Source organism: Stegodyphus dumicola, chromosome 5 (genome assembly GCF_044657685.1).
Source record: "Stegodyphus dumicola isolate Sdum_Otavi_A_Nest chromosome 5, ASM4465768v1".
NCBI classification, from domain to species: Eukaryota; Metazoa; Arthropoda; class Arachnida; order Araneae; family Eresidae; genus Stegodyphus; species Stegodyphus dumicola.
In genome coordinates this window covers 172082644-172095495 of record NC_140772.1, presented here as the reverse complement: position 1 = coordinate 172095495, position 12852 = coordinate 172082644, and the positions used below count along the sequence as shown (strand labels likewise).

General features: G+C 32.5%; 1 protein-coding gene across 1 annotated transcript in view; it reads left to right on the top strand.

Annotated features, from left to right (window-relative positions):
* The window catches only part of LOC118204824 (WASH complex subunit 1-like), a 102337-nt gene extending 91644 nt beyond the window's left edge, over positions 1–10693 (top strand). Inside the window, exon 6 of the mRNA XM_085817379.1 lies at positions 10447–10693. Within this exon, the coding sequence (XP_085673505.1) occupies positions 10447–10607 (161 nt within the window). The 3' untranslated portion in view covers positions 10608–10693. The remainder of the gene's footprint in view (positions 1–10446) is intronic.
* The last annotated feature ends 2159 nt before the right edge of the window (positions 10694–12852 follow it).

Sequence of the window (12852 nt, the reverse complement as noted above, 5' to 3'; positions counted from 1 at the left end):
TTAAATACTGTTAGTTTCAATTTGTACATGTTACAGTTTTTTACTATGTGTTTAAATTTATATAATGAATCCTGCATTAAATTCCTTGATGATATTATAATAAGATTGTAAATACACTGGTTATCATAAATTAAGGAAAAATCACAAAAATCACGATTACTAAAAAAGTTACATGTAGAATTTAATGAAACTTACCCACAATATACAACACATAGTAAGGTATCAAATAACATAAAAAGAAATTAACAGACAAATATGGTAGTATAGAAATTAGCACATGTATAAAATGAACAAATCGAAGGTGTCAGTTTGCTATAGGAAAAGTACCTTCAATATGGGATATGATCGCCTCTAGAAACAATATAGCTCATACAGCGATGTGTGATGCTTTCAATTATGCGGTCTATCAGTTCCATAGGAAGTGAGAGCCATCGCTCTTGCAAAGCAGTTGCAAGCGCGACAAGGGTCTGAAGGGGCAGATTCAGAGCAGCTAGACGTCTTCCAAACGTGCTCGATAGGATTCAAGTCTGGGGATCGAGCTGGCCATAATTGTTTCCTGTTGAATAGAATATGCATAATTGTTTCCTGTTGAAGATAATCATCTACGATGCAAGCCCTATGTGGTCGTGCGTGGTCGCCCTGTAACAGGAAAGCATCACCTATTGCTCCGGCATATGGGCACACATAAACATCAAGGATGTCATCTCTATAAACATGAGCATTCACAGTTCCCCTTGGGAAAACATGCAGGTCTGTGCATCCACCCAAAGAGATGCCACAGACACTGCCTCTTCCGTATTCATCTCTTTCACGGATGTTTGACGAATAATAACGTGTTCCAGGTTCTCTCCATATCAAATAACGCTTACTATCGCGTTCTAGACTAAACCTGGACTCATCCTTAAAGAGAATAACCCTCCATTGCTCAGGCATCCAATGGACATGTCATGCCCATTGCAAACGGTACCTCCTATGGCGTGACTTGAGCAGCACGAAAATGGATGTTCGCCTCACATACAGACCGCCTTCGTGAAGCCTTCTACGCACAGTTGACGTTGACACCAACCTTACGGTGGCTGCAGTAAGGGAGGATCTAAGAAGAGTCGGAGTAGCGGTTCTATTCCTGCGTGCACATAATGTCAAATATCGGTCATCGGCGCTCTTCGTAGCAGTTGGCCGTCCTTGGCTGAACCTCCTAGATGCCGAATCTGTGGTTTGAAATTGTCTCCAAAGTCTATGAACCACAGAAGGACTCACATTTAGCCATCTGGCCACTTCTGTTTGACTTTGTCCTGTCTCTAGTCTTCCAATGGCTCTCCATCACAGTTCTGCAGGCAAATGATGCCTGGAGGTCATTGTTACGAATTGGTTATCTCAGATTTCTGATGTCACTGTCACAGTGAAATATGTGGGCTTGCTCTCAAATGTGGACTTTTATGCTCCTCGCAGATGACGTGTTCCGAAAGCAGTGCCTCTAATTTGCATATCACAGTTTTACTCAGCTACTCTTACTTGGCAACATATTCAAATTTTACATGGTTTGGCTTATTTTTGCGGGAATTATCGCTATTTTTGTGATTTTTCCTTAATTTATGATAACCAGTGTAATAATTTATATTATAAAGTTAACTATTCTGTAAATGATACTTGCACTAATTTCTTGGATACAATTTGGGATGACCTTCTTGTATTAGTTTCTGAAGTTGATTTTAAAATGGTTTCAGAAGATGTTCTGCTACCTATTTACTGGCATCAAATAAACTCTGCTAGATATGACTCAAGGTCACACTACAAAAATGAATATGAGGGTCATATGAATGAGAGTTATTTGAGTCAAGCTGTATGTAGTACTTTTTGAAGGATATGGTATTTTACTTCATAATAGTAAATTTTCATGAATGAATTTTCATTAAATTTTCATATATAAATTTTCATATATGAAAATTTTCATGAAATTCATGTATCAATAATGAAAATATTTGGAGGTGCACTATTAAAAGTTTTGTTGTTCTGCAGTATTAAAAATTTAAATTAATTCTTTTGTTTCTGACTACTATTTCTATTTACACTCTGATTTATTTATTTTTGAGCAGCATAATTCTTGTCCATTAAATGACGTACAAACAATTAAAAGTATACAAAACAGTTATTAATTGAAATAGTTATGTTGTCTGTGTATGGTGTTAAATAGTATTGGTATTCAGTCAACAATCATCTTTTAAAAATTTTTGTAGTGGCTGCTATAACACGAAAGTATCTTTTATTTTGTTTTATTGGTTTAAATCGAAAGAAAAGATTATAAGTCTTTGAAAGAATAGATAGAAATTAATTTAGTAAATAGAGAAGATTATAATATTATAGAAATATATAATATATATTATAGAAAGATATATTAAAGATTCGGATTTTAGGCCCGGATGAATATGAAATTATTTGTCTTAATATTTTTGGACTATGCTTTAAACGGCACTAACAATGTTTCAGATATGTCATATAAAGATGCATGCAGTTAGTTGTCTAAAATAGGAGGACAATAATTGTTAAAAATGTTATCTATTAATTTATGATCTGAAATTATACAGTGTCTGTTACTTATAAATGTCATAAAATATCATTTATACATCTCACTTTATGTGTCACATGGAGGTAAAAATAAAAGGAGATGCCCTCCTTCCTCTATGGTTGTCACAGTGCTGCTGAGCTTTGCTAGCCGAAGAAGGCATGTTTTGTTTACATCCAGAGCATGTGTACTTCTACTCAAGACAGTTCTGCACAAATCAAAAAGTGGGGACACTTCCGCATAAAGGAAACATTGATTGCTGAATGGGTAATAGCAATTCATATAAGCCTAGTTGCATTTCTGCACAAATTACATCATGTTATCTTCTGGTAATCTGCAGTAATGATGTGTATTATGAATTTTTTTTCTAAAATTCTAAGCTGGCCGGACTACAAAAATATAGATTTTAGCAAAATGTTTATGTTAAGTGTATAAGTACCTTAAGGTACCTTTTAAATGCCAAAATATCGCAAAAATATAACATGCTTTAAAGCTCAATTTCCTTACCAGCAGCTGAGCAGTAAAATCCCAAATACTGGTAGTTCGATCCGAGGTTTGAATCTCATTCAACATGCTAAACCAGCTTGTTGAACAAGCTGGCTGCATGAGCGTTTTCATGGTTTCCACATGTATAACATGTATCCAAGCCATTTCCCATGAAAATCCTGCACAAAGACATCCCGTCCCTTAGACAGATAGCCATTGATAGGTTTCATTTGAAATGAACCAATCATTATAACTCACTGGTATATGCATGAAAATTTATATACTACTTTCGATGCCCTTGGTAGTGTATCTGCTACTTTTATGTTCCATATATCAAAAATATTTTAAATAAAAACATTGTCACTTACATAGTATTGTAATATGCTTTTTTTTTTTTTTTTTTTAAATTTTGAGGGCAAAGTCATAATTGTTGCTCATTTTAAAATCATCATTTGATTTTTATATAATTGAAAAATAATCTCTTTGGTATTGGAATCTCTTATAATTTATATAGCATAACTGAAAAATGAAATTACCTTGAAACCATGTATTCCTTGTTAATGTAACATTATATACAGAAACATTTGCCAATACCGCAGAAGTGCTAAAGTCAAAGGTGGTGTGAATCAAAGTGCAGTCAAGGTGATGTGAGCATGTGAACCTGCCACTTCATCATGACAGCTTATTAAGAATTTGAAAATAGGGTGATTCACGCAGGTGAAAACGTGTATCCCATACTAGGAGGTCCTATTGCAATTGGTCCTCTTATTGACTCCAGTGTTAAATATTCACATGCAAGTTTTTTCTTCCTGGAAATTCGAGGTTCGTGCTCGGTTCCTAACCTCCAATGTTTCATTCAAAGCCAAAGAATGGCTTACTGGAGCATTACAATATTTTCTCTCAATATCATAATTAAAAATTGCTATGAGGTTGGTACTAAGAATTGGGTAAAATTCCTAAATTGAATGCTCTGCGAAAATATATTTACTAAAAAATATGAATCTGAAGAAAAATATGTATCCCAAAATATGTTTTAGGTCAAAAATTTGAAATTTGATGAAACTATGAATTTTACTAAAATAAAAGTGATTGAAAAATCTGAGCATAGGCTTAATGCATTGGCGAAATCTTTAGCAGAACATTCCTGTTTGTGAATAGTTATTGCGAAGATCAGTTGTGTTTGAAAAGAAATAGCCAGTCAAGTGATGAATGATAATGATTTCAAGAAACAGAAAGCGAAAAAGATTTAGCTATATATCTTCTGTGTTTCGCAAAAGTAGTAGAGCTCTGGAAATTAGTTGCATTCAGTTTACTTGTGCATAGCTGCCAACTTTTACGAATTTTTCGTAATTTTTACGAAAATGCGTTTGTCTTTACGATTTTACGATCGTAATCCATTTTTTTCCTTTTTCAAGTGTTTTTAGTGATTTTTGTCGAAATTTTAGAATTTTTCACCAATTCAGCGATTTTTGCCAATTGCATCGTGTTTTACCGCCAACTACCGACTACTTCGAATCCAGTAACCTGCGGTTTCACCCAACACGCCGCTTAACCAGCCAATCCAATGCGCTGAACGTTTCTCCCACTCTTTTCTTCGTGCGCGCCAGATTATTTTTTTCGCATTCGCTTCAGCAGCAAGGAAATTACTCAGCAAGCATGCATTGCCGCATTCTGTTTTATTTATTTATTTATTTTTTGTTGTTGTTGTTTGTTTGTTTGTTTGTTTGCACGTGCTACGAATTTTCTTTAATACGTCGTTGTTATGAAATGAGTTCAAAAAAACCGTATTGTGAAGAAAAACAAAAGTATGTTTCGTTCTTCAATTTCACCAAAAACTGTAGAAAACATTTTAATTGCTAAATGTTATGAGGAAACTAAATTTTATGACAGGAAATTTTCCAAAGAATGTTTGGCTAAAGCCAAAAAATGCACTCTAAATTCATTGCAATAATTTTTTTGTGTAACATTAAGTTCTTGTTTTATGTTTCCTAATAAATTTTTTAGTTACTACTTAATTGAGATTTACTAATGTAAGTACAATTTTCTTTTTTCTATTTGTATAAATTGTTATTTTTTTTTAATATCAAAGCATGATATTAATTCTTCGTGTTCATCTGAATTTGGGGGAGAAATCTTCTGAATTTTTATCTTTAGAGGTTGCCAGGTGTGCTTGTGTATCTAATGCCACATCTTATCATTCCAGTGAAGCTGAAAAGGCTTTTCATTGAAAGGCAGAAACAAAGAATATCCTTTGTATCTTAATTTTGATTTATATTAGACTAGTTTTCACATATTGAGGTTTTTTTTTTTTTTTAAATTTTTATTTATTTATTTATTTATTTTTATTTTTCATTATTTTTTATTCTGAGCTATATTGAAAGACTTTAAGAACTTGATTCTGGTTTACACAACAGAATTTGTATTAACACCCTTAGTCAGTACTGTATTGTAATATTTGTACTTATCAGACTTTTTTTGCTTTACTTTTTTCTGTAAACATTGACTTGTAACATGGTACCCCTGAAAATGAATTTTTTATATAATTGAAAAATAATCTCTTTGGTATTGGAATCTCTTATAATTTATATAGCATAACTGAAAAATGAAATTACCTTGAAACCATGTATTCCTTGTTAATGTAACATTATATACAGAAACATTTGCCAATACCGCAGAAGTGCTAAAGTCAAAGGTGGTGTGAATCAAAGTGCAGTCAAGGTGTTGTGAGCATGTGAACCTGCCACTTCATCATGACAGCTTATTAAGAATTTGAAAATAGGGTGATTCACGCAGGTGAAAACGTTGTTACGATACGCTGAACGTTACCATAACTCAGGTCCAACTGAGGCAATCTCGCGCACAGTTTCTTGTCGATCCCTTTGGATGATTTCTTCAACACGTGCCGTGTTGATATCCGTCCTTGAAGAACTTGAACAGCCGCTCACTTCCATTTTGCGGTTTTCCACATGCTCCCTGCCCACTTGATAAGAACGACACCATTTGGCTACCTGTTGTCTACTCATTGCTTTGTCCCCGTATACCTCAACGATTTGTCTGTAAATTTTGGATGCGGACACATTCTTGGCCCATAAGAATTGAATTACTGCTCGCACCTCTATGCGAGACCACTTTTCTAGACGTTGTGCCATTACTGTCATTCTTAAGTGTCTGCGTACTGACGCTACTTACTCGTAGAACTGCTGTAGGACAACTAATGCCATCTGTCAACCACCCTAGGTGGAAATATTCACTCCACAATTATTACGTTTCAAATGCTTCTGCTTGTAAACATTTTTTTGGATCAACCTTCGTATGAACATTAAATTACACGTAAAAGCCACCCCACTTTACCTGCCTCTCTTTTGAGTGTAAAATTATCATATAGCTGTCAATAAGTAATTTAAAAATTGTAGTTTAGGCATGCCTTTTTTAAAATTTGATGAATTTTAAATTTGTTAGTTCTATTTTCAGTAAGAAGATTTATTAAAAGTTGACCTTCTTGTAAAAAATTTACATCATTGCAAACATTTTTTGATCCTAATTAGTTGAGTGTGAATAATATGAAGTATCACTTTTTTGGGGATATTGGAATGCCATTTAATAAGTGTGATGTTATTGAAATTAAATTATCTTCTCTCTCTCTCTTTTTTTAATGAAGTGTTTACATCTAAGTAATTGATATTTTCTTGTACAAAGTTACTTTTATTAAGTTTCAAGCAATGAGGTTAGATATTAGTTGTTTTGATTTTCCCAAAATGATTAGTTGCTAAGCTGTCGTATCTGAAAATATTGCAAAAATAAATTAATTTAGCACTTTTTGGAATTGATATTTACCAGTAAATAGGTATAAGTTACTAAGTGCTGAAGATGATGTGAGGCTATATTGATACTCTTAACCTGTTTATAAACAGAAATATTAAATTTGATGTATTAGTGAAAAAGCACACTTTTCAGGGTAATGGACCTTTTTTTTTTTTTTTTTTTTTTTTTTTTTGTGATACTATCACTAGAATCTCTGGAAAGAGCGTACACACTGTTAAGAGACTATTAAAAATTTCGTTTATTGGAAGCATCATATACAAGTTTTCAAAGTCGTAGCAATTCATATTTTTAATTTCAAGATCTTTTACAGCAGCCAAAATCAGTACGGGTTTATTGATAATTCATTTGTAATTGTGTTCCTGATTAGCAGAATTAGTAATGATGTTGAGAATTAAGCTTTTCAGAGGACTTTAAGTCTGTTTCTTCAATGAGGTTCTTAAGTCTATTGGCAATAAATCTGAATTTGAGGTCTTGTAAATTTGGGAAGTGCGTAAAGGTTAGAAAATCTCTTGCAGTCTGTTGAAACTGAAATTTTAAATTTCATTTTGTTTTTGAGGACAGGTAAACTTGTGTACGAGGCGTATTCGGAAACTAAGTACCGTTTTGGAAAAAAAAAATAGCAAAACAATTTTTCGAATCCAATTTTATTTTTACATGAAAATACATGTCTTAAACTATTTTTCAACATAGTTTCCACCAATGATCAAATACTTGTCATAACGGGTGACCAGTTTTTGTATACCATCGTCAAAGAAACTTCCCGCCAGTTTCAATAACCACGACTCCACAGCATTTTTTTGTGTCATCGTCAGATCCAAAGCGCTTGCCATCAAGCTCGTGCTTCATGTGCAGGAACAAGTGATAGTCGGACGGCGCCAAGTCCGGGCTGTACGGCGGGTGATCAAACTGCTCCCAATGAAACTGTCAAATTAACGATTGAGTGACACCAGCAGTATGGGGCCGAGCATTGTCATGGAGCAACACAATTCCTTTACTGAGCATTCCTCTTCATTTGTTTTGAATGGCACGCCTTAGTTTTGTTAAAGTCTCCCAATATCGTGCTGCATTAATGGTTTCACCTCTGGGAAGAAATTCAGTAAGCAAAACCCCTTTCCTATCCCAGAAGACAGTGCACATGATTTTTTGTGATGGCATTGTCACTTTGAACTTTTATTTTTTCGGAGAATGAGTGTGTCTCCACTCCATCGATTGTTGTTTCGATTCTGGTGTGAAATGACACACCCAAGTTTCATCACCTGTCAAAATTTGGTTTAAAAAGTTTTTTCCCTCATCACTGTACCACGTGAGAAATGTCAGGGCACTACAAAGTCGCTCTGTTTTGTGAACATCAGTGAGCATTTTTGGAACCCTTTCGAACAAAACAGTACGTGAAATTTGTGGAAATGCCTCTGAAAGAGTTGTCATTGTGAAGCGTCTGTTCTCATGAATTGCTTTATTATCTTTCCTTACCAAATCATCGGTGACAACAGAAGGCCGACCACTCCGAGCCTCGGCGAGGACATTTGTTCGACCTGCATTAAACATTCTTACCCACTTTCTCACCATTTTATCACTTAATGCGTATTCACCATAAACTTCTGTCACTTGACGATAAATTTCGGCCGGTTTAACATTCCTCACGTTCAAAAATTTAATCACGGCACAAATCTCACAGTCAGCGGGAGAACTAATTGTCTTAAACATTTTGAATGTGCACAGCAAACTGAAAACACAACATAGAGCAAATAAAATGGCGACAATTGAAAGTCAGTGAACAAGAAAGACTAGTGCGCATGCGCGGGACGCCTACCACAACGCTGCGACGGCGCTAGAATGAAACAGTACTTAGTTTCCGAATACGCTACGTATGTGTGTGTGGTTCTTTTTTTCTCTCTTTTTTAAATGATTAATAGTATTCTGTACTTTTTTTTCCAATAATGTTGTAATAAAAAGCCTGCCTTGTCGATTTTAGTAACTGTGAAGGTTTTATGTAGGCGATTGGTTTTATGATCTAGTTTCTTTTTGTTAAGGGAATATTGCAGTTTGTTTGTAAGCGAGATGCTAAGTTTGAAGTTCTTTAAAACTGCTACTTTCCATTCTAAAAATGTCATAGTGGACAAATTAGTTTTAATAGCTTGTAGAAATGATGAATGTGTTTGTTATTTTTGAAGTTATTAATGCAGAATTTTTTGCTTACTTTGAAGACTGGTCAAAGTTAATGTTGGATCTTCTACAGTATGTAAATTTCCAATGATAATATACTGATGGTGCTGATCAACAAAAGGTTAATATTCTGGTAGTCTGTACACTCAAGTAGTTTTGTCTTCTAACTTATGGTGGTTAGTTATTAAGTTACCCATGTTTATTCTAAATTTAAAACAGTATATTGTTTTGCAATTTGGATCAGGAAAAAGGTATTGATAGGTCTTAAAAATCTGATTAATTATAAGCAAATCATAGATAGGATAATTAAAGTTTATAGTAAACTTTTTTAGTCAGAAATTAGATTTTTTCCAATTTAAATTTACAGAAGTCAGTAACCAGCTCTGATAATTTTTAACCTTTGTATGTTTGTTAGAAGTAATTAAAAAGTACCCATAAAATTTTATTTTTGAAATTGTGAAGTAGTTTAAGGAGATTTTTTTTGGGGGGGGCAATACTCATCTTGAATTAATTTCTTAAGGTTATTTTGAAGTTTTTTGGTATTCAAAGTAGCATAATAGTGTGTCGTGTTTTTATGAGTCCCTCCTCTATGTTTTTATATGTTCCTACTAGTTTTTTTTTGCAATTTAATGTATTTTTGTATGTAATGAGTTTTTATTTTTTGTGTGTTTTAATTCATTTATTAACACTTTTTTTACTTTTATGAGGTTTTTATTCTTACTTTAATTCAAAGAAGTCGTATAACATGTGTTGGAAGCTCTTCACCAGTGTGACACTACCTAGAAATAATTTTTCAAAAGCAAATTAATTTACAACGGTCTGAACTCTTACAGCTTTGAGAGGGATAAAACATGTTATTCATCTCTCATTAATCAACCCGGTTTAATGCTTTAAATGCTTACCCCTTAACAAGTCCTGTTTGAATCAAAAAATAGGGGTGATTAACTTTTTGACCTGTGTATTTATTTTTTCAGGTATTAATTTTTCATTGCTACTTTAATTTTGAGGTTTGTACCAAAGTTTTCAGCATATTATATCCCATACAACAAACCTTTTGACCTATCTAAATTTCTGTTTTTACTTTTAAGACCTCTTAAGTATTCCCTCCTACATCTTTTTCCTTAGATAGGATAATCTTAATTTTGTCTTCTTTTGTAGTAAATGTTTTAATTCAATCCTTTGTAGCTTTAGTATAGGATTTTTGCATTAAAAATTTTTTTAGTCCCACAAGTACTTTTTTTTTTTAAGAATATATATATAAGAGAATCACAGAGAAAAAGGTGAAACTAATGTTGTTTTAAGGTCCATAATCTTAATATTATTCTTTAGATTCTTGTTTGTTTTAATTAGAGTGTCTGAATTATCCTCCCTCTTGTTTTTATTCTTATGCATTAAATGTGGGTCTTATTTTTTAGGAGCTAATCGAACTGGAAGTGTTTCAGATAGTAACTCACAACCAACCTCAGCAGTCAATCCACAGTCAGCTCTGGAAAAAATATCTGCCATGATACCTCCTCCTCCACTCTCCAAGCAATCTGAAGATACATCTGGCGATAATGATGATGACTGGGAATAAAATTTTGTAATTTTCTTAATTCAATTTCTAATGTTATTTTCTTAGGAGAAATGTATGAAATATTTTATAAAAATGTTAATTTATAATTATTTGTACTGTGTGAGTTTTTTTTTTTTTTATTTTTTTTTATTTTAAGAAAACTATCAGCATGAAGTTCTTGAAATTATGAATTTCATGCTATATATATACATATATATAATCAATTCTAGTTGATGGAAAAAGGTGAATACACATAAATTCAAAGTTAAGTGTGAAAAGAACTCCTAATTATCTTATCTAATGAAAAAGTGATGAAGTCATAGCATAAATCATTCAGTACGGGAGAATATGAATAAAACAACTTAAAAGTGTATTAAAAAAGTAAAAACATTGAAACTATATTGAAAGCATTCTAGAAACTTTGCCAAAAGTTGTAATAACGTTTAACAGAAGGAAAAGTTATTAATGTCCCTTGTTTAACGTTTCAAACAGAACTTGTCAAGGGAAGTGTGTTTGAAACTTTAAATTTGGTCGATTAATGAATTCCAAATACATGTTTTGTTCCTCTGGTCCACTCGAGACTTAAAACCAAACCATTACGCTTCAATTTTGTATAACCATTATAATGAATCTCAAATGAGTTCAGATCAACTTTCTACATGCATTTGTATTCAGAGAAAACAAAAATACACTTTATATAGTAAAATGTAAATAATTAAGCAAAAATAATAAAAAGTACTAAGACTACTGCAAAAACTCTGAAGAACAAAATTACCATACAGGCCATGGGAAAACTATCAAGAAGTAGAAAAAGACAAAAGTAAAATGGGATAAATATATATATATGTATAATAATTTTGATGCATTGTCATAATGGTAGAGTGGCAAGATGAGACGAAGAAAACGAAACTGGATTCCGACAAATTACCGGTCTTTATTTTCACGCATATTCAATTAATTTGCCAGACACTATTCAATCATAATTAAATATTATGAATTTCTATGAACATCATTTTTTTTTTTTAAAGAAATGATGTGGGCATCTAAGAAATGAAATGTCACTGGGAGGACAGAGGAGCACTTAGGGAAAGGATTAGAGTGACATAGTTTATTGTGCCAAGAGTATTTATACTAAAAATGACGTAATTTAGAGACAAGTTATGACTGGCTAGTTTTAGGTTATTATATAATCATGGAAGGATCTTGAATTTGGGAGAACAGATAAATTTAGGGGGAGAGCAGCAAATCTAGAATCGTTAATTTTGAGGTTGCCAATTATTTTTAAAACAACTATCATATTTTCTTATAATCCTACATTTATATATATAAAACTCAGGACCTATTGCTTTATATATATCAAGGTAGTGCTGTTTTGCAATTTATAGCAGCACTGGTTGTTTTTATCTTAATAGGAATGTGTCTTCATATGTGTTATATATTTTCTACATTTGAACCTTCAATTGAACAGAATAGAACCGAAGTATCAGTAGAATATCATTCAATTCCCCCCCTTTTTTCTTTGTTAATAGTTTCTAAGTCATAGTAATCAACTGAAAGTAGACATGAAAATTGAGCTAGTAATTTACTTGAAAAATCAAGTCTGATTACATTAATAATACCTAACCTTAAAAAATAAGAAAAATTTTTAAGCCATTAGCATTAAAATAGTGTCAGAAATCAGCATCTTCTTTTTATTAAATATTCCCAAGACTATAAAGTCAGGACTCTCCTTCCCCTTTAGGAGTTTTATTATGATTATTATTATTTATTTTTATGTGTTTGAGTATACTTAAATCTATTACATTTTTCTCTGTTGTTCTTGATATATGTGTATATTACACTGTATTTACTCGCACATTCTCTCCTCTTTCTATTAAATTTTACTGCTTGAAAAACGGGAGAGGAAAAGTATGTTGTGCATATTATTTCTGAAGAGATTCTTTATACAGTCAAAAGTCGTTAATCCGGACTCATCGGGACTTCGGCGATTCCGGATTATAGATCATCAGTTTAAACCTGGTAAGATGGCATGCAGAAATTATAAAATTAAAAATATGAAACCGTAATTTTTGAAATAAAGAACAATAATGATGTAAAGGGTATCAAAAATTACAAAAAAAAAAAAGCTTAATATTTATTTGTTTACTTTATTAAACATTTCTTTCAATGTAAGTAGTTTAAGTTGCTTCGCTTTTTATGTGATAATACATTCTCTTTAATTCTACAAACAGACATAATTTCTTGTTCATTTACAAAGTTCCGCTGT